The sequence below is a fragment of the Dreissena polymorpha genome, chromosome 1 (genome assembly GCF_020536995.1).
Source record: "Dreissena polymorpha isolate Duluth1 chromosome 1, UMN_Dpol_1.0, whole genome shotgun sequence".
In the NCBI taxonomy this organism is placed as follows: domain Eukaryota; kingdom Metazoa; phylum Mollusca; class Bivalvia; order Myida; family Dreissenidae; genus Dreissena; species Dreissena polymorpha.
This window is the reverse complement of record NC_068355.1, coordinates 7356119-7378858: the sequence shown is the minus strand read 5'-3', so window position 1 is coordinate 7378858 and position 22740 is coordinate 7356119. Positions and strand designations below refer to the sequence as shown.

The window sequence follows — 22740 nt, the reverse complement described above, 5'->3', positions numbered from 1 at the left end:
CTTGCATTGAGCTCCATTTTACCAGAGCAAAGATCATTTATTTCAAGGTTACAGGAAGCAGTGTTTTAACCCTTTCAGTGCGGGAACCTAATTTTGAAGGCCTTTGCAAACAGTTTAGATCCAGATGAGACACCACAGAACATGGCGTCTCATCAGGATCCAAACTGTTTGATATTCTGATAGTATTCTTTGAAAAAAATCGAAGAAAATGCAAATTTTAGAAATTCAGCAGACAACATTTTAGCAGACGAAAAATTTCCCAGCAGGCAAAGGGTTAAAAGTGTTCTAAATATCTCAATTAGCAGATAATTTGACTAAATAAAGGAGAGTAATTAGATCAGGGAGCAATAGGTCACTGATTTTCAAAAAAAATCTGTGAAGGTTGATCTAATACAATAGTTTTAAATAGTATTTAAATACAGGTGTTAATTTGATCTTTATTTATTGTATTAAAAGGTCAACAAAATTGCCATTTATTAAACACACAATCTCAACCAAAGAAAAGTGTTTGCATTGAAAATATTGGAATCAGTCCATAGATATTTGATATAGAAATTCAAGATAACTTTAATATATGTGGAGTATAATATGTCATTGATGTGAAATCTGAGTTATTTTTTTTTTGCTATGATGTGTTTTGTCGAAATAAAATATCTTGAAGTGTTTCATGAAGAAATGGATAGTGAAATATACTTGAAAGCTGTTTAAAATTTAAAATTAAAGTATTTTGTATAAAGCTGTATGTATTATCAAAATGTATGATTCATTATGCATGCATTTTAATGGATGTAACTGAACACATTTGGCTGTGAGCCATTGAATTGTTTAATGCATATATTATGTGAAATGTTTTATTTTAAAACATTCAGAATATCGAAGCCAGTAATCAACTTAATTAATTGTATCTACAAATAAGTTGGTTTTAATAGAAAACATTTAATAAATTTCGTTAAGACACACATTATAGATTAATTGATGCAAATTGTTATTCATTTTTGTAAAAAATATGAACAATTTATTTGCACTCTCATGAGAAACTTTTTTCGTTTAATACGCCTAAATTAAAGACAGGATAATGTTTTTTATGGCAATATGATGGACCGTGTTAATGAATTATGCAGGAAGTTCTTATGCAAATGAGAACATTTGTGCATGATGACATCGCGCTGTTGGTGACATTTATATTTGAAGAAGCATATGAGTGCAAGCTCTAGAAGGATTTGATGCACAATGGATCATGTTTTCAATTGACTGCCATGAGATTTTCTGACAAAACTGGATCATAGCTGCCATCCACACCTGAGCAAGCTCGTCCAAACAAGGAAAATGGTATGTATATTTTATTTTTGTTATTCTTTATTTAGTATGTATTGTAGATGTTATTTTCCGAATGATTTGACAATCATTAAACTTAAATACAAGACTAAAATGACTGTGGTCATAAATCTGCTAGTTAGTTGTCATATGTTGCAATTTCTCAGTATGTATCAATGGTTGTAATTCTCATAGTATTTAGCCAATTAAAATGTTGTGTCTAAAGCTACGTTCAGTACATAAGTTAAACCCGTTACATCTATTGCACTATTGGATAAGCTGATTAATTTGGCAAAGATTGCCTGTTCAAATATATTTTGGAAACTAGCTTGGCTCAAGTTACAGAAAACATACTATATTAATTATATGCGTGAAACAAATTACATTCAGACAATTATAGGGTAGTATAAATTCAGCTCGTAAATCTCCTATCGATAGACTGGCAGCTGGTTTTATGGAATGTTGAATACAGTGATTATCATGGTAGCTTTAAGGGGCATACTGATGGTATTTCCATCCTCTATAATATAGACTGCTATAAAAACAAAGAACTTCCCAATTTTTAGCTTGGCTGTTTTCGGTGAAAACCCGAGGTATTGTCATAGCCAGCTAGGCGTCTGCCGTCTGCCGTGCTAAAACCTTTACATTGGCTCTAAAATCAAAGTGCTTCCACCTACAACTTTGAAACTTCATATGTAGATGCACCTTGATGAGTTCTATATGCCACACCCATTTTTGGATCACAAGGTCAAAGGTCAAGGTCACTGTGACCTCTAAAAAAAACAATTCTGACAAGCTTTCATTTATTCAAACCTGCACCAGCAGTCGAGCATTGGCACCCGTTATGCGGTGCTCTTGTTTATTACATATATTTATTATTAAAAAAGTTATATAATTAAATAATTAATTGACAGTGCCTCAAGTGGGTTTGAACTTACACCCTAAACAATCACATATTGTTACTTTTAGATGTTAAGAAATAGAAGTGTGTAAAACCAATTTTACTAGTAGGTTTATTATTAAAATTGTTATGCCCCCAGATTGAATGATCAGGGGGTATATTGTTTTTGGCCTGTCTGTCTGTCTGTCTGTGCGTCTGTTATTGAATGTGTGTGTCTGTCCCAAAACTTTAACCTTGCTCATAAAATGAAAACTCTTGGGTCTATGTTCTTTAAACTTCACATGTGGATGCATCTCATTGAGATCTACAATCAAACATGGTTTGAGGTCACTAGGTCAAAGGTCAAGGTCACTGTGACCTTTACATTCAAAATATAACCTTGTTTCTAAAATAGCTGCCGTGCGGCTTCAAAGTGCAGTAGGGGGCATTGTGTTTCACATACACAGCTTGTGTTTGTTTTTAATATGTAATCAAATGTTTAAGATCAAACAATAATGCATATAAGAATTTAAATTAAATTGACTTGGAATATTTATAATATGAAGGTTATAGGTCCTTGTCCTAAAATGAAAAAAGCATTGACTAATCCTTGGCTAGAGATTATGGCTACTGATTTTCCTGCGGACATTAAACGATTCCCAGAAGACAACTTTTTATAACTATAAAAATATGTTTACAAAAAAATAAACAACCATCTTATAAATACTTATTAAACGATGATCTTATTTTTGAAAATATTCATCTGCATCAATATGCCTTAAAGTTTTCAAATGGACTTTTTAACTGACAATTAAGCTTGAAAAATGTATCTTTAAAAATGAAATATTATACTGCTCAATAGAAAATAGTGCTGACGAAACAACTTTTTTTGAATCTTTTAATTGTTTAATCATCTTTATAAACTGTACGTTTCTTTTGAAATTAATTTTTTTTGAAAATACCTTTAAATTATGCTATACCATAACTGCATGTAATATTTTATGTTATAATAATTATATGTGACAAATTTCTTACATGTAGAATAATGAAAAATTCAAGTGATTTTTTTGTATGTGAAGACAAAGCTAAAGATTTCTGTTTAGATATGCATAACTGTTTCTTCAAGTTAATATTATCTTGTACTTCCAAATCTGAAATTAGGTGTTGTTTTAAGCCCAACATCTTTTAGTTCATCCACTAACTGAGCAAAGGTACCAGTCTATAATCTAATCAAGTACTATTCTAATTAAATCAAATTATGTTACTACTTAATTGTTTTGCAGTTAAAATTTGAAAGGCAGGTTTCTCAAATTTTTATACACTGTGACCTTTGTATTGTTCATTCTGGTAACCCAAATCTTAAACTATTAAAGGCATTAATACGGTTTTCATCCAATATTTCATCAGGAGTGTAGGAAATGACTTATATTTGTAATTGAAGTTGAATCCTTATTCGGGTTAGGTAAATGCATAGTGTCACGAATATAATTACAGTTTTTGATGAATGTGAATGTACATGCTAATCTGTGGTTACATTAACAGTCAACAGATAATTTGTGAAATGGATTAGGATCGGCACTGAATTCAATGAATTTGTTGATTTTATTGAAAAGGTTTACATACACTGTTTTTTTCATGGATAAGATATAATATAAAATTGGATATACTGATTTAATTGTTCACAAATTCAAATCTGTTTGGATAAATTAAGTTCTGTAGGTATCTATAAAGAATATAAATAAAGCTGAGTAATACAGTACAATATCAGCTTATATCAAGAACAAAGGTCTTATTTAACTAAAATAATTTATCTTAAAGTTTCTTCAGTATGATTGTTGAATATTTATGAGTGTCCAGTTTAGCTTTCAGTATTATGTGATATACATCAAATGGAATAGCAGTACTCTTACATGCATTGTTTTATTCTTGATCAGTTTTTCTTTGCATTTTTAGCTCATCTATTTTTTGAAAAAAAATTATGAGCTATTGTCATCACCTTGGCGTCTGCATCGGCGTCGGCGTCGGCGTTGGCGTCCGGTTAAGTTTTGCGTTTAGGTCCACTTTTCTCAGAAAGTATCAATGCTATTGCATTCAAACTTGGTACACTTACTTACTATCATGAGGGGACTGGGCAGGCAAAGTTAGATAACTCTGGCATGCATTTTGACTGAATTATGTGCCCTTTTTATACTTAGAAAATTGAAAATTTTGGTTAAGTTTTGCGTTTAGGTCCACTTTTTTCAGAAAGTATCAATGCTATTGCATTCAAACTTGGTACACTTACTTACTATCATGAGGGGACTGGGCAGGCAAAGTTCGATAACTCTGGCGTGCATTTTGACAGAATTATGTGCCCTTTTTATACTTAGAAAATTGAAAATTTTGGTTAAGTTTTGTGTTTAGGTCCATTTTATTCCTTAAGTATCAAAGCTATTGCTTTCATACTTGAAACACTTACTGACTATCATAAGGGGACTGTGCAGGCAAAGTAATGTAACTCTGACTGGCATTTTGACAGAATTATGTGCCCGTTTTATACTTAGAAAATTGAAAATTTTGTTATGTTTTGTGTTTAGGTCCACTTTATTCCTACAGTATCAAAGCTATTGCTTTCATACTTGCAACACTTATTAACTATCGTAAGGGGACTGTGCAGGCAAAGTTATGTAACTCTGACTGGCATTTGGACAGAATTATGGGCCCTTTATACTTAGAAAATTGAAAGTTTGGTTAAGTTTTGTGTTTTGGTCCACTTTACCCCTAAAGTATCATAGATATTGCTTTCATACTTGGAACACTCGCAAACTGTCATAAGGGTACAGTAAAAGGACAAGTTGCATAGCTCTGGATGTCATTTTTACGGAATAATGGCCCTTTTTTGACTTGGTAACTTTGAATATATGGTTAAATTTTGTGTTTCGATCCACTTTACTTCTAAAGTATCAAGGCTATTGCTTTCAAACTTCAAATACTTTCATGCTATCATGAGGTTACTGTACCTGGCAAGTTGAATTTTACCTTGACCTTTGAATGACCTTGACTCTCAAGGTCAAATTATTAAATTTTGCTAAAATTGCCATAACTTCTTTATTTATGATTAGATTTGTTTGATACTTTGACAAAACTACTCTTACCTGACATACCACAATAGACTCCACCCAAACCATCGCCCGTGCCCCCCCCCCCTTCCCCCCCCCCCCCCCCCCCGAATCCCCCCCCCCCTATTATTATTTTTTTTATTTTTTTTATTTTTTTTAAGATCATCTCACAAATGACCACCACACCCTCACACTATACCCCCACCCCACCCCCTCCCCAATTTTTTTTTTAAACGGTTAAAAAACAAAACTATTGAAATACCGCCCAACCATCATCGCACCCAAGAATCCCCCCCTCCCCCCACCCCCCACCTGAATCCCCCCCCCTAATTTTTTTTTTTTTTTTGAAGATCATCTCACAAATTACCACCACACCCTCACACTATACCCCCCCACCTCACCCCCCCCCCCAATTTTTTTTTAAACGGTTAAAAAAAATATATATTTATTTTTATTATTTTATGTTTGAAATACCCTCCAACCATCGCACCCAAGAATCCCCACCCCCACCCCCCCACCACCCCCATCCCCCCCCACCCCCGAATTTTTTGTTTTTCCTTTTTTTTGCATTTTTGGAACATAATGTAATAAATGTCCACACCCCCACACAATGCACCCCTCTTCACTCCACCCCTCCCTCCTTTGTGATTGAAAATGAGAGCCCCTTCACCTTTAAAAAGAAAATAGATGAGCGGTCTGCACCCGCAAGGCGGTGCTCTTGTTTTAGTTTGCACTAAATGTATAAAAATCTTTTTGCATTTCTATTTTAACCAATTTATGCCTAGCTTCTAGAAAAAAGGCATTGGCAAACAGTGTAGACCCAGATGAGACGCGTCTCATCAGGGTCTGCGCTGTTTGCTTAAAGGAATTTCTGTAAGAAATATTATAAATATAGAAATAAATATTCTAGACATCCCTAATTTTGGAAATAAATTGATCCAATTTAGAAAGATGGGAGAGTCCACAAGGCATAAATGGGTTAAGGAAATTCTTGTAAGATGTGTACTATACACTGAAATATGTTTTTAGAAATAGAAGTTATATTTTTTTCAAACTATTTGGGTAATATGCTTTTGCATTTACAATTACTTTTGTGATAATAATTTATGCACTTAATATAAGGATAAAAACCCTTTTACCACTGGATAATGAAACCACAGTACATGACTAAACCCTGTCACTAGGCATTTATTGCATGTCACCATTTTTTTCGTGGTTATTTGCAATATACCAGTAGGCTTGGCAAATGATTGAACAAGATGTTTTGTCATAGAAAAAATAAATAAATTTTTGGGATTTGTGTTTGAGGGCGGACACAATTTACACATGATTAATGTGATATTTTAAATACATTAATACATAAATATATTAATTAATTTATAAACACATAAATAAATAAATTAAATTAAAAAAAATACTGGTGATTATACAAAAAGTTACAGTTCTGTAAATTAACAATTGAACGTTTCTAAAATATATGTAGCTTGATGGATAATATTCAACTAGATATAATATGTAGTTCTTAACATACAATATATTTATTGTATTTCTCAGGCCGCTAACCTAGAGGTTCCCAATGGCTGCAGAGAGGAGCTTGTCCTCTCTGAAATCAGGGGGTAGCTTGAGTCAGCTCAGAGGAACAAACCGGTTCAACAACTCCCTGTTTGTGAGCAGCCAGCGTCAGCTTTTAGAAGGTTACAAGATCGAGGGTGGTGAAGTAAAGAGGAACAACCCTGACCCCTTAGTGTATACCAGACGCTGTGGTAGAAGGCAGGAGAACAATAACAGTAAAGAGAGCGTCAGTGTGGAGGGGGACTCACCTCGAAGTGATGTAAGTGCCCAGAGTGATGTTAGTGAAGAGATCGTTCAGGTTGCTCATGAAATTGTGAAAGTTACTGGCAATATTATTAATTCTGATAGTGAAACTGTTGGGATCTCTAGTTGTAAATCACTGAGAGGAAATTATAACCAACATATTGTCAGTGATGATGAGAAATTTCTAGAAAAGACAGTAGATGTTACATGTGCAAGAAAGGATGCTTCAAAGGTTGCAGTGATTGCAAAATGTAGGACAAATGTTGCCCAGTCGTACCTTAGGTCTCAGCAGATAAGTTTATTGAATAATAGACCCCGTTCCACAGATGGCAGTCACGTAAGGGTAGCATCTCCTCATATATTACAAAGACATCCTCTCAGAAATAGGCCATCATCAGCGGGAAATAGGTCAGAGAAACCACCTCAGATAGCATATGATAGTACATCCCCAAGAGACAGTGAAGACTCACTTAAATTGTCCCTGCATGGACTGAACAGTTCTGATGATTCAGAAGACATTGAGGAAGAACAAGATGAGGTTTGCAGTCCCAGAAAGTCAGCTGCAGGTATCAAGAGTATAAAAGAACAGTTTGAAAAAGCAAATTCATTTGAAGCCAAGTCAAGTCTTTTAAAAAGGCCTGACAGTGATACAAGTCTTCTGAGATCTTCAGGATCAGTTGAGAGAAAAGTACCTGTAATAAAGCAGAGCTTGACACTCAAAACATTTTCAAATGAAAGTTTATCAGGAGGTATTGAAGACTCAAGCATTAAAAGCCCTCTCAAAAGGACATCGTCTGGTAGAAAGTTACCTATTCCAAATTCTAAACCTTTGCGAACCATAAAGAAAGTAGAGTCAGAGAGTTTCCTTTCTATAAGCAAAGATGGCAGTACAGAATATGTAGCATTGGATCTTACAAAGGCAATAGTTGTAGATGGTAACAGTGCTGCAGAAACAAATACTTTGGACAAAAGCATGCCATCCACAGATTCAGAAATGAATACTTCCGATAGAAGTGTAAAAGAGTTGGAATCAGGTAAAAAATCAAGTTTAAGGAATGGTGAACATGATCAAGTATTACAAGCAGCAAAGGCAAGCAAACCTCCTTTGGAAAAGAAAAATAGTAGGAGTAATAATCCAGGAGCAGTTCCTCCCTCCCCTAGAGGGTCCAATCCCTCGCCAAGAAAGGTCATAGCAGCATCTCCAAGGGCTGGTGCCTCACCCAGAAAAGCTGGGTCCCCTCGTGTTTCTAGTTCTCCAAGGGCTCGGCAGCCATCCCCGCGGGGGGCTTCTAGTCCAGCAAACAGAGCCTCCCCACGGGAAAGTGGGGCTAGGACACCCAGGGGAGTCTCAAATGCTGATAAACACCCTAGTAAAGAAAACTTTAAGTCACCTGAAAGTACTGATCTTGTGAAAGCTAAAAGACCAGTTACACATACTCAAAGTGATAGTGCAGTGACAGTGACAAATGGACTTACTTCTGGCGAGTTGGATGTCAAGCGAAAACGGACCCATAGTGGGAGCAGTCTGGTTTCTCCCAGACCAGGGTCTCCATTGAAAGCAAAGCCTTTACTGGTGTCGGAGACTGGTTTGCAGGCCAGTAAAATAGAGGAAGAACCCTTGAAGCCAACATGTGTGGGTCAGGAAAGTTGTCAACAGATGGACTTATCACAGATTATTTCAACATTTGTTACTAGTTCTGGGGAAGATCAGGTGATATATAAATTAATTGTCTTACATTATATGTTTTTCATATTATCTCAAGTGAAGATTTTCATGATAATTGTTCTTCTTCATTTGACATTTTCAATATGATTTAATCTGTATAAGTAATCAGATTTAAAAGGCAATGAAATGTCAATTGGATAAGACATTGTTCTATGCTTTATACAGTTTCAACTACTTGCCAAATCTTTGTTGAGTTTGTTGGCAGCCAGTTTGGATATGAATATGAAGCCCTTTGTTTGTGTAAGTAGTGGCATTCTAAAGGCATATAGGTATCAAGTTTATCAGTTGATTAAATTTTAACAGCCTGGAGTGGCTTGATATTTGAAGTATTTGTTTGCTAGTTGTATGGTCAGGCAGTCATTTCTATTGCACAAGTTATCAATTTTGATACCTACATGGGCTGTATGACTGTACTAACTTGGGTTCTATACCATGTGCATGGTAGCCAAGTGTGGGATTGCTGCCGTTTTGTTTGTACATGTTAATCAGCACTGGTGAAAGAAATTTTTGTTAATTTAGATTGAAGATAATGAAAGCTACTGTTTAAAAAAGCGTTTTCTCTACATTTAATCCAAGTGAAGTTTACACTTGGTATAGAACTATATGATCACCTTCATAGGTAAAATCCATCTCTGCATTCACATGGTCCATCTCTCTGTAGTAATCTGGTTGCTTTGTTTCATGATTGCAGATTCATTCAAATACTGCAGTTATTAAATCAGCCTTAATGGATGTAAATGGCCATGGTGTTTTTGAAGTTGGGTAACAACACTCTTCCCTGATAGAATGTATGGAATTTGTCACATACCATTACCATCTAGAGTTGTTAAGAAAGCAGTGCTTTATCAAATATATTGCACAAGTTGTCCTCATTATTTGTTTTGATTAGCTTTTAGTTTTACAATCTCTTATCAAAAAAACACATTGTTTATTTCTTGCAGTAAAAGTTCTGACATACAGTTTATGTTGTCTTTGATGTTCGAATTTGCAGTTTTGATCATTGATGGCAGTGCTTTTTATTCTTAACGAGGTAGATTGATCCTTTCAAAACGTCAGTAATTGAAAAGAAAATAATCTGAAACTCCAGGTTTACAAGTACAGTGTTTTTTTTTTTTTTTATTAGGTAATTTCTAAATGCATTGGAATGTCAATATGAACAAAATTATGTCAATAAGCTATAATCTACCCATAATAGGAAAACATTTTGCCACTAGATACTTTTATGTAATTTTAGTCATTGTAATCTATTAAGCTCTAAAAACAGTAATTGAAAATACAAATAAATTACCAGCTGTTATAATAAACCATAATCTTTGAATCTGTTTATTACTATGGTCTAATATTTATAAACTGTAACATTCAAATTGAAACATTGTGAGCGGCTATTAGGTATGGTATTAGTAGCCCAGAGTTGTACAAACACTAGCCTTGTGGAATGGCTTTTAAATGCTCAGTTGCCTATGTGTGAGGACACAATATCTACTATTTATTTGCATATGATCTGAATGTATGACAATAGGGCACGCTTGAAATGTCAACAATACTCTACCTGTCCTAAGTTTTTAGTAAGCATAGCCTATCAGTTACTCACTTCCAGTGATTGGTGAAACTAATAGTGTGTAACTGGACTATTATGAATTATGCATAAACATGGCCATGTTCCCCATCATGGAAATTCAACACCCGCTCACCGAGGTTATCATTTAAAACATAAGGTGGGTGACTTTTTGATATGGGGTTAACAAGTATTTTTTCTCAGATTTAAGTATTTAAAAATGTATTCACTGTTATGGGACTTGTGTTTTGTGGATTGTTTTACATGCTTCTTGTTCAAGTAAAGACGGTGTTGCTAGGTATTTTTGTAATGGGGGAATTAAATGATGAGAGATGACACTTAAACTTTGTTGACTTGACAAGTTATTGAAATATTTTGTTGACAATGTAATTGTAAATTGGTGGCAATAGATCATCTTGGCTTTAAAAAGATTTATCAAAATATTTAAGTAATGAAAAAGATTTTTCATGTAGGTGTGCATACAAAGGGATTAAACTTATTATAACTTTTCACGTTGTGCTTGAATACTTATATCTCAAGCATATTTATATAGTAAACTGTAAAGTTGGTAAAATGTGTATTGAGAAGCTCTTTCATGTTTGAATGGGGAAATTTATAATATAATGATTGATTTTTTACTGTTCAATACAGAAGCTAACTATTGTCCCCATTTGAATCAAATTTCATACATGATACTTGAAATATTTTCCATTGCTACTGAAGTATATCTAATATTTCCACTTGAAATGTACCGTCTGCCTTTTGGGAATAAGAGTTAAATTTGTATTGGTTTAATATGTGCAATGACAGTGATGACAGCATTATGTTTATCTCAGTCTTCATTTTGCCAAAATTTGAGATGTAAAAGGGAGGTTTTGAAAAGTATTTCAGCTGAAGTCTATTGTAATTTCTATGTACTTTGCTTCTCTAAATATTTATCAAGATCAGTTACATGGCAGTCTGTATAATAAAGTGTGTTAAGACAGACTTCTGACAATTTGAGTTTAAAAAATTGAGTCAATTAAGAAAGTCATTGGCCAGAGTTTTCAGGGCGCAGAATCAACTGGGTTTTCAGGGGTTAACACATGGACTGGACAGAATGTAAACAAACAGTAAAAAACTTTTTTTTTAAATATGTCAATTGATTGAAATACATTTGCAAAAATCTTTAGTGTATAAAAAACAGTTTTTCTTGCAGTTTGTGTCGATATCTTAAGGTATGAGAATAAATCCTTGAATACGTCTGAAATCGGTGCCAAAATTTCACGTTGCATGAAGCATAACCGTGCAGTATAGAGGAATTTTTTAACAACAACACAGGTTTATTAAATAAAGTAATTTTGATTTCACAATGGCTTAAGCAGCATAAACATCTGTCTTTTATGAACTAGTCGAAATTCTTAAGAAAAATTGTTTTAAAATGTGTTTTTTTTAAAAAGCACCAATAACAAGTGTGTTTACATCCATTAAGATTTAATTGAGAAACCCACAAAGTCACATGATCCTGCACTCTTGTATTAACAATTTGCTTTTACAAACTAAATGAATCACACACTGTGAAAAAGGGGTATAATTCATGTGTGAAAAGTTTCATCCCAGATTAGCCTGTGCAGCCCACACAGGCCAAACAGGGACGACACAGTGAGTGAGTTTCCGCTTTTATGACAATTTTAGTTTAAAGCAAAAATCAAGGTTAGGCAGAAAGTGTTTACCAGATAAGTCTTTGCAGACTGCACAGGCCAATCTGGGACGACACTTAACGCACATGCATTAAACCCCTTTTTCACAGAGCAAGGCCCCAATGTTTTGTGTGACTATATTATAACAAAATTATAGCTATATAGCATGATAATCAGACCTTATGTCACTGTGACACTGGATGGCAATTAATAGAACTCAGAGCATTTAATATCTTTCATAGTTTTGTTTTCAGAAAAAAGAAAACGGTATTTGTTATGTCTAACAATCTTGTGTACATTAAATTTTCTTCACACTATCTCGTCTTTTCTGCTTTTTTTAATTCTGAAAATACCTAGATTGTCTCTCTCAACAAATCATTTGTTATCATAAATCATTGTTATATTCTTTGAAAGACATTTGGTTGTGTTTAACAAATGGTTTTAGTCACAAAGTTTATATTAATGATTGTTTCACACAATAGGGTGTTAACATTTTTCGTCAGCTAGGAATTTAATATGGCAAAAGGATGTTGAAGCTTCATGTAATTTTATTGAACTATTTAAATAGCCCTATTGGGTCTATGAATGGTTGGCAAGCATGGAGCTTTTTGAAAATCTGTCGTAGGCAAACACTTGAAGAGTACAAGATTGATCAGACATTGGTCACTGGAAGGCTTGTATCGCATCAGGTCTTTTGTATCCAACTTTGTTTGTTTTAGCCCATTTAAGCCTAGTGGACTCTCCCATCCTGCTAAATTGGATCAATTTATTTCCAAAATTAGGGATGTCTAGTATATTTATTTTTAAATTTATAATATTTTATTACAGAAATTCCTTTAAGCAAACAGTGCAGACCCTGATGAGACGCCACATCATGCAGCGTCTTATCTGGGTCTATGCTGTTTGCCAAGGCCTTTTTTTCTAGCCACTAGGCATAAATAGGTTAAAAATCAGTTGTAATCTCTTGCAGTATTTTGTCAATGAATATTGTCAACTGAGGGATTGTACATGAATGAGGCTTTACACTGACTGCTGGAATCTAATGATTTCATGTCTTGACTTCCCTTGCAATCAACAGGCATGTACGGTACTGGGAAACAGACGTCATCATTTCTGATATTATTATTGGTCATTTTGAAACTTGGAAGATTGCTTTACTTTTCAATGGCATATTATAGCATTACATGTTCCTCTGTTCTAAAAGTTTTACCTTTTACTTTGATAGATGGTAAGTGATGTTCTGGCTGTAATTTTGGACATGAATCGCTACTTGATATATGCATACCTCTCGGAGAACCTGTCTTAATGCATGTGCATAATCAAGGAATTGCCACTTTAACCCATACTGCATACTGTACATAGACAACTAGTGTCTTCCCTGAATAGCCCCTGCAGACTGTACATAGACAACTAGTGTCTTCCCTGAATAGCCCCTGCAGACTGTACATAGACAACTAGTGTCTTCCCTGAATAGCCCCTGCAGACTGTACATAGACAACTAGTGTCTTCCCTGAATAGCCCCTGCAGACTGTACATAGACAACTAGTGTCTTCCCTGAATAGCCCCTGCAGACTGTACATAGACAACTAGTGTCTTCCCTGAATAGCCCCTGCAGACTGTACATAGACAACTAGTGTCTTCCCTGAATAGCCCCTGCAGACTGTACATAGACAACTAGTGTCTTCCCTGAATAGCCCCTGCAGACTGTACATAGACAACTAGTGTCTTCCCTGAATAGCCCTAGCAGACAGCACATGGACAACTAGTGTCTTCCCTGAATAGCCCCTGCAGACTGTACATAGACAACTAGTGTCTTCCTTGAATAGCCCCTGTAGACTGTACATAGACAACTAGTGTCTTCCCTGAATAGCCCCTGCAGACTGTACAGGCTCACTGGAAGGACACTTTACACACTTGCATTGACCTCCATTTTACCAGAGCAAAGATCATTTATTTTAAGGTTACAGGAAGCAGTGTTTTAACCCTTTCAGTGCGGGAACTGAATTTTGAAGGCCTTTGCAAACAGTTTAGATACAGATGAGAAGCCACAGAACATGGCGTCTCATCAGGATCCAAACTGTTTGCTATTCTGATAGTATTCTTTGAAAAAAATCTAAGAAAATGCTTATTTTAGAAATTCAGCAGACAACATTTTAGCAGACTACAAATTTCCCAGCATGCAAAGGGTTAAGATTTTATCAGCTATTCCATATAGAAAGTGTTGTCCCTGATTAGCCTGCGCACACTTCACAGTATAATCTGGGACACTGCTTGCATACACACATATATCCCAGTTGTCCTAGAGACTTGCTCATATTTAATAAAGAGCTAGCACAATATTCAAAGGTTTGTGAATAGTTGTATTTTGGGTCAGTTGAACAAGGCATCCCTTAAATCTTTCATTCAAAAGAGTTCACAATTTGAAAACAAAAAGAACCTTATTTATCTGCTCCTCTTATTTAAATTTTCACTGTCACAGGTGTATAACTTTCATTTGTGCAAAACATCATGCATTTGTTTGGGCGTGCAAATTTGTACACACAAGGCCTTTATATACTTCCAAGTTTACCTTAAACACTATTTGTATGTATGTTTGACAGTTTTACATGATTTTTTCTACTGATTTATAAGCAAACAGCTATAAACCATTCGTTACTTATTGTAATTTCTTGCCAAAAAATGCATAAAAAATTACTTGCCAAGATTTGATGAAGCGATGTAAGCGTTTAATTGTTTGCAATTATACACACTTCACAGGACATGCCTTGCGTTTATTTTGAAAAGAAAAGGTAATGCAGAAGACTTAGCATGTACCTCGTGCTAAAACAACAGAGACTAAAAATGATACATCAGACAAAGCCTGACTTTATTTTGTTGCTGTCTGTTGCCAAAATATTACTTATGTTCCATTGTCCCCCCCCCCCCCCACTACAAGCAAAAATATATGTGTAACACTAGTTTTGCCTCTAATTGATGACCAAGGGCACCATCTTTAAGGACAGATAAAGCCCCTCTGGCTTCTATTTTAGGCAAGGTCTGAGACACAACTGGGCATAATGCATGTGCGTAAAGTGTTGTCCCAGATTAGCCTATGCAGTCCGCACAGGCTAATCAGGGACGACACTTTCCGCTTTTATGACATTTTTTGTTTAAATGAAGTCTCTTCCTAGAAAAAAATCCAATTAAGCCGGAAAGTGTTGTTCCTGATTAGCCTGTGCAGACTACACAGGCTAATCTGGGACAAAACTTTACGCACATGCATTATGCCCAGTTTTCTCAGAACAAGGCTCTTCTATTCTAGGCGAGGTCTGAGACAGAGGTGCAGTCAGAAAAGACGTGGCTGGACGCAGAGAGGGTGTGGCTAGTACACAAGGGCGGGTTCGCGTCCGCCAGTCAGCTCAAGGGGGAGGGGCTAGGCCTGCCAGAGGGGAGGGTCAAGATTCGCCTCGATCACGGAGGAGAGGTGTTGGAAGTGGATGAAGATGATGTGGAGAAGGTAAATGCATTCTTCGTCTACAAGTTAAAAAATATTGGGTGTTTAACTCTTTCAGTGCTGAAACCGAATTTTGAAGGCCTTTGCAAACAGTTTGGATCCAGATGAGACGCCACAGAATGTAGCGTCTCATCAGGATCCAAACTGTTTGCTATTCTGATAGTATTCTTTTAAAAAATCGAAGGAAATGCTACTTTCACAAACACATCCCTTGTTATTCCTGTTAATAGCTATTCAAGAAAACATTTGACATAGTTGAGTATTTTCTGACTGTAATTGTAGACATGTTCTGGATGAGAACACATATCCCAAAACATCTAAAAAAAGTTTTTAAATGAATATATTTCAACCCATAATTTGTAGTATTTATGATGTAAACTATCTAACAACTCCCTGAAATCTAAGCAAGTTAAACATAACAGGGCTCACACTTGCTGGAGATTTCTTTAAGCTAAATTTATTTGACATGACATCCAGCTAATTTTCCCTAATATGTTCTATATTCTAGTATCAGGAAAATGTTGCAATCAAATAGAACTTTTAAGACTCAATATTCACACAAAAATTGTAATGATGGACCTATCTAGATTTGACGGACCTCAATATACCCCCCTATGTGTCTTCAGGCCAACCCACCGCAGCTGGACCGGGCGGAGGACCTATGCCTGCTGCGCTATCTCAACGAGTCCAGCGCCCTGCACACACTGCGTCAGAGGTACGGAGGGAACCTGATACACAGCTACGCCGGGCCCTCCCTTGTCATCATCAACCCAATGCAGCCACTGCAGATTTACTCAGAGAAGGTTGGGCAATAGAGTTTTGTTTTCAATAATGTTTAGATATGGGTGAAGGTTAGTGACGTTTTGAACTTATTTGCTGCTTTTTGGTAGTAAGCTAATTAATTATTAAGCTTCTTAACAATGTTTTAAGTGCCTGTACAGCGCTAATTAAATTCAATAAAATTCAACACATAATTTATTGATAATTCATTTCTTGCGTGTGCACTTTCAACAAGTTAATATTTTTTCATTAGTTTGTACATTATGAAAGATTACAATGTGTACCTAAAATAATGTTTTTTGTCCCCTACCGGTTTCACCAGAGGGGATCTATGGTTTGCGTCTGTCCGTCAGTCTGTCACATCTTTCTGGATCCTGTAATAACTTTAAAAGTTCTTCATATTTTTTCATGAAACTTAAAACATGGACAGATGGCAATATGGAGATTATGCATGCCATTTCATTTTGTTCCTACATCAAGAATTCTGGTTGCTATGGCAACAAATAGACTAGAAATACTGCTGAAAATGGTTGATCCTGCACACTTTTCTGGATCCTGCGATAACTTTAAAAGTTCTTCATTTTTTTTCATGAAACTTGAAACATGGACAGATGGCAATATGGAGATTATGCATGTCATTTCATTTTGTTCCTACGTCAAAAAATCTTGTTGCTATGGCAACAAAAATGTAAAAAAAATAAAAATAATAATAATTCTGACAATGGTGGAGCTGGTAGGGGACATATATTTTTTGCTTGGCAATAGTCTTGTTTTATGTGTATGCTCCTCTTTTAACTGACACATCTGGAGTTAGTGTTGTAAGTGTTGTATTCATAGTCATTACTGATATCTGTGGGCAGGTGATCCAGATGTTCAAGGGCTGCAAGCAGGAGGACATGCCCCCACATATCTTTGCCTCGGCCCAGATTGCATACCGGGAGATGTTAAACACGCGCCAGGACCAGTCCATTGTCCTTATGGGCCGCAGCGGCAGTGGCAAGTCCTACAACGCCCACCATATCCTGCACTACCTTGCCACCAGCGCTGGAGCAGTCAATAATATACTGACAGGTATGACTGTATGGCACATATCATGAAAAATGCTTGCAAGTGAGCATGAAAAAAGTTGGGTTTGGGTGAGAATGTTATTGGTGAGAATTCTAAATTGTTTTTTAGCTAACCTGAGCACAACATGCTCATGGTGAGCTTTTGTGATTGCATTTTGTCCGTCGTCCGTTGTGCGTTGTGCGGCGTCAACATTTGCCTTGTTAACTCTCTAGAGGCCACATTTATTCTCCAATCTTCATGAAATTTTGTCAGAAGATTTGTTTCAATGATATCTTGGATGAGTTCGAAAATGATTACGTTTGCTTGAAAAACATGGCTTCCAAGGGGCGGGGCATTTTTCCTTATATGGCTATATATGGCTATAGTAAAATCTTGTTTACACTCTAGAGGCCACATTATTGTCTGATCATATAAAACTTGGTCAAAAGATTCATCCCAATAATATCTTGGATGAGTTCGAAAATGATGCCGGTTGGTTTAAAAACATGGCCGCCAGGGGGCGGGGCATTTTTCCTTATATGGCTATATAGTAAAACCTTGTTAACACTCTAGAGGCCACATTTATCATTATTTTGCTTAGACAAGTTTGGTGTAATTTAAAAAAAATGATAATCAATATGCATATTATTAAATGAGCAAACTCGTACTAAAGTTCTATTTTCAAATTATTTATTTAAGAGGCATTCAGAGAAAATCGGGCTCAATACAGTTGCATAAAATACTGCCCCAGATTATTTGCAGTCTGCACAGGCTAAATAAGGAAGACATAAAATATTGCCCCAGATTATTTGCAGTCTGCACAGACTAATTAATGAAGACATAAAATATTGCCCCATATTATTTGCAGTCTGCACACGCTAATTAATGAAGACATAAAATATTGCCCCATATGATTTGCAGTCTGCACAGGCTAATTAAGGAAGACATAAAATATTGCCCCAGATTATTTGCAGTCTGCACAGGCTAATTAATGTAGACATAAAATATTGCCCCAGATTATTTGCAGTCTGCACAGGCTAAATAAGGAAGACATAAAATATTGCCCCATATGATTTGCAGTCTGCACAGACTAATTAATGAAGACATAAAATATTGCCCCATATTATTTGCAGTCTGCACACGCTAATTAATGAAGACATAAAATATTGCCCCATATGATTTGCAGTCTGCACACGCTAATTAATGAAGACATAAAATATTGCCCCATATTATTTGCAGTCTGCACACGCTAATTAATGAAGACATAAAATATTGCCCCATATTATTTGCAGTCTGCACACGCTAATTAATGAAGACATAAAATATTGCCCCAGATTATTTGCAGTCTGCACACGCTAATTAATGAAGACATAAAATATTGCCCCATATGATTTGCAGTCTGCACAGACTAATTAATGAAGACATAAAATATTGCCACATATTATTTGCAGTCTGCACAGGCTAATTAATGTAGACATAAAATATTGCCCCAGATTATTTGCAGTCTGTACAGCCTAATTAAAGAAGACACCTAAACAGGATTTTTGCTAAGAACATACTTCTTTGAAACAAACAATTCCATAAAAGCAGGACAGTGTTGTCCTTGAGGACATGACACTTAACATATATACATTTCCAAAAGTAGTTAGGTAGCTTGTGATTCTGAAAGAGATAAACAATGAAAACATTATTTTCTGCTATGACTTTCCAAAGTTGCTCTTCAAATGACCATGTCTTCTAATTCAGTGGACAAATTGAATGCCATGACAATGCTGCTTGAAGCATTTGGCAACAGTCGCACCATTCTCAACACCAGTGCCAGTAGGTTCTCCCAGATGACCACTTTAGACTTCGACCACAACGGACAAATTGTCTCTGCATCTGTACAAGTATGTTTTGTCTTTTTCACATACATATTTCAATTTTCCAACTTATGTTATTCAGTCTATCTCGTATCAAATTTTTGATCTAAAGACAATACAAGTTTAAGCCAATATAACAAGTATTATACAGTCATTAATCAAATGTTTAAGGTTTCTTTTTTCTGTCTATTTGTTGGATGTAATAAATTCTCCGAATTCCTGTTTTTTGCACTTAAATGTAATGCAATATTTCTATCACAGAATTGTGTATACACATGTATGCTATACTTGATATATAACCACCATTTAATAATGTCATTTTGTGCTATGCAGGTATTACTATTTGAGAAGACGAGGGTGGTACGTCGCCCAGAAGGGGAGCCTACTTTCCACGTGTTCTACCAACTGCTGGCAGGAGTGGACGCTAAGCTAAGGTGGGTAACTCCTGAACGGACAGATCAGCTGACATGTTCATGTCGGTCAGGTGTCAATATTTGAACTAACAACTTTGTTCTTAGGATGTTATGTGTGCCAGGTCATGAGATGGGTATTATATCATATGACACATATGGAACATATCGTAGTTCCAGACCAACCTGCACATTCACTGTCTGGTCGCAGAAATGCGCAGCCTTGCCTGCTTGAAGCTGGCCAGATATGGAATATGGCTTAGACTTGTGTTCTGCTTATAGCTGGACAAATATGGAATATGGCGTAGACCCATTTTCTTCTTGAAGCTGGCAAAATAAGGATTATGGCTTAAACCCATTTTCTGCTTGAAGCTGGCAAAATACGAAATATGGCTTAGACCCATTTTCTGCTTGAAGCTGGCCAAATATGGAATATGGCTTAGACCCATTTTCTGCTTGAAGCTGGTCAAATATGGAATATGGCTTAGACCCATTTCTGCTTGAAGCTGGCCAAATATGGAATATGGCTTTGACCCATTTTCTGCTTGAAGCTGGCCAAATATGGAATATGGCTTAGACCCATTTTCTGCTTGAAGCAGGCCTCATATGGAATATGGCTTAGACCCATTTTCTGTTTGAAGCTGGCAATATATTGAATATGGCTTAAACCCATTTTCTGCTTGATGCTGGCCAAATATGGATTATGGTTTAGACTCACTTTCTGCTTGAAGCAGGCCTCATATGGAATATGGCTTAGACCCATTTTCTGTTTGAAGCTGGCAATATATTGAATATGGCTTAAACCCATTTTCTGCTTGAAGCTGGCCAAATATGGATTATGATTTAGACTCACTTTCTGCTTTAAGCTGGTCAAATACGGAATATGGCTTAGACCTTTTTCTCTTGACGTGGCTCATAACATTTGTGATTTTTTATGAAAAAAAAAGATTAGATGTATAAAAATTTTTCATTTCAAGATTGTTAAGTTGAGAGACATTGTTCTATTAAGTCATACATTGTCAGTTGTTTCATAAAGACACATTTATTTTCATATTTCAAAAATGTAAAAAATCTTTATTTTCAGAGCGGAGCTTCAACTGAATAATCTATCAGACCCAAATATGTTCATGACACCATTACAGAAAGTGAGTATTAGAACACACATCATATACTGAAAGAATTCATTGCTGATTTATATTGACATTTGCATTTTGTTGTCTGCTGTACATAAGTATTTGCAAAAAGTCCTTTTTTACTTCTTTGTTCTACATAAATAACAGCTTTTCACGTAAATTCATTTGAAAGTGAATAAGTTTGTACTCAAGTTTGTCATTTGGATAGCTTAAAAGTTAAGCATTTTACTGCAATTAAATTTCAATTAATATACTTATATTATAGCTTTAAACATGTATAAAATGTCGTATGAATTACAGAAAATCAGTGTTTGAGTTTCATTAATTTGATTTGTATATGTATTTATGAAATAGACTTAAGCCTTAAAAAGAAATTTAAGAAATCTTCAATTATCTTTAAAAAAGTTGCAAAGTATAGCTTGTAATGGATAAGAAAACAAAAGGGCTGTTGCTCAGTAACTGTTGCATGTTTGTTGAAGGCTGAGGACAAACAGCGTGCCATGACATACTGGGCCAAGATCTACAGTGCCATGGAGTCACTGAGCATGACAGAGGATGAGATCAGCTCTATATGCTCTGTTCTGGCTGCCATCTACCATCTAGGGGTGGCAGGCGCATCTAAAGGTCTGTTCATGTCGTCTAGTTGTTGTCACTCATTCTGTAACTAAACTTCTGAATGTATATTTAACGAAAGCCCTACTTGCCCATTTTATCAATATATTTATTTGTATATCACATTCTTTAAGTCTTTTCACATCAGAAACAAAATGAAAATGGCGATATGCAACCAGAAGAAAATCAGAACTTCCTTTGAGCGACTCCAAGTCTGTTCAGGTCTTTTTTTTGCTGCTCATCAGTACCTTAGAGCTGGAAATGAAGCCTGGAAACTTGAATTCAGTAAGAAAGGTCTTACATAAATTAGATGTTCTTAGGGACTTCAAACGCGTCAAAGTGCCTATCCAAGTTGGAAAGAGATCATTCTGTGTATATTTCACGCAACAACAAAGATCTGTTCATCTCATGTAACACAACTCCATGTCTATTACAGGTAACAACAACAAGGGTCAGTTCACGCGCCCAGCAGGTGCCCAGCGCGCAGCTTCACTCCTCGGTATTTCAGTGGAGGAGCTGGCGCGCAATATCTTCTCCCCATCAGGTTCTGCCACGTTGTCCCGTACAGCATCCGTACGGAACAGTCCCGCAGACAAGAATGCTGAGGCTCACACGACTGCTATGGAAGCACTCGAGGGATTCGTAATCGGACTGTATTCTGATGTCTTCAATGCTATCGTATCACTTATAAACAGGTAAGCATTCTCTATATTTTATGCCCCCCCCCCCCCTCCCTCAACTTTGAAGTTGCTGGGTATATTACATGCACCTGTCTGTCAGTTGATTCCACATGATATCTTGAGAACTCTTTCACCTACAACAAGGCACAGTGGTTTGACGGTTGCTTCGTAGGGAAGGGAGAAGCATACTGAGTTGTAGGTCAGCAGGTCAAAGATCACAGGTGTTTTAACATAAAATTAAATAGGAACCATAGTTCTTAAAATAATTAATACTCATCAACACATCCCATAAGAAGACTGATAATAGTCATTGAACAATATCTGAACATTTGACACTTAGTTCCATAATAATAAGATAGATTATGATACTGGCAGTAGTAAAATGCGTTTAAAAATAAAAAAATAATCCTTTTAGATATGGTTACACAATCTGTTATATGCTCGTTTTAATTGTTGGCTGATTTATAACTGTTACAGTAATCACCTTCATTAAAATCTGAAGCAAGTTTGAGGGTTGGGGGGGGGTCATACATGTTATACAAACATTTCTTGCCTCAGTGAGTTTCAATATGATTAATAATATGAATTTATGTTGATTTATGCGTGTAATACTGTGAGACTCAGCTTTTGTAAACTTTTTTTATGCCCCCTTTTGA

The 22740-nt window shown here is 35.8% G+C and overlaps 1 protein-coding gene across 10 annotated transcripts in view; it reads left to right on the top strand.

Moving 5' to 3' along the window:
- The window catches only part of LOC127869864 (unconventional myosin-XVIIIa-like), a 146679-nt gene that overhangs the window by 44704 nt on the left and 79235 nt on the right, over positions 1 to 22740 (top strand). For 6 of the 10 annotated variants that reach the window (XM_052412557.1, XM_052412582.1, XM_052412544.1 and 3 more), the window contains 8 exons: positions 15369 to 15563; positions 16187 to 16363; positions 17201 to 17411; positions 19134 to 19276; positions 19583 to 19683; positions 20744 to 20804; positions 21272 to 21416; positions 21841 to 22099. In XM_052412557.1, the coding sequence (XP_052268517.1) occupies positions 15369 to 15563; positions 16187 to 16363; positions 17201 to 17411; positions 19134 to 19276; positions 19583 to 19683; positions 20744 to 20804; positions 21272 to 21416; positions 21841 to 22099 (1292 nt within the window). Of the gene's footprint in view, positions 1 to 1080; positions 1330 to 6846; positions 8819 to 10418; positions 10549 to 15368; positions 15564 to 16186; positions 16364 to 17200; positions 17412 to 19133; positions 19277 to 19582; positions 19684 to 20743; positions 20805 to 21271; positions 21417 to 21840; positions 22100 to 22740 lie in introns of those variants that run through there. The other 4 variants (XM_052412523.1, XM_052412537.1, XM_052412529.1 and 1 more) reach the window with 4 other exon arrangements.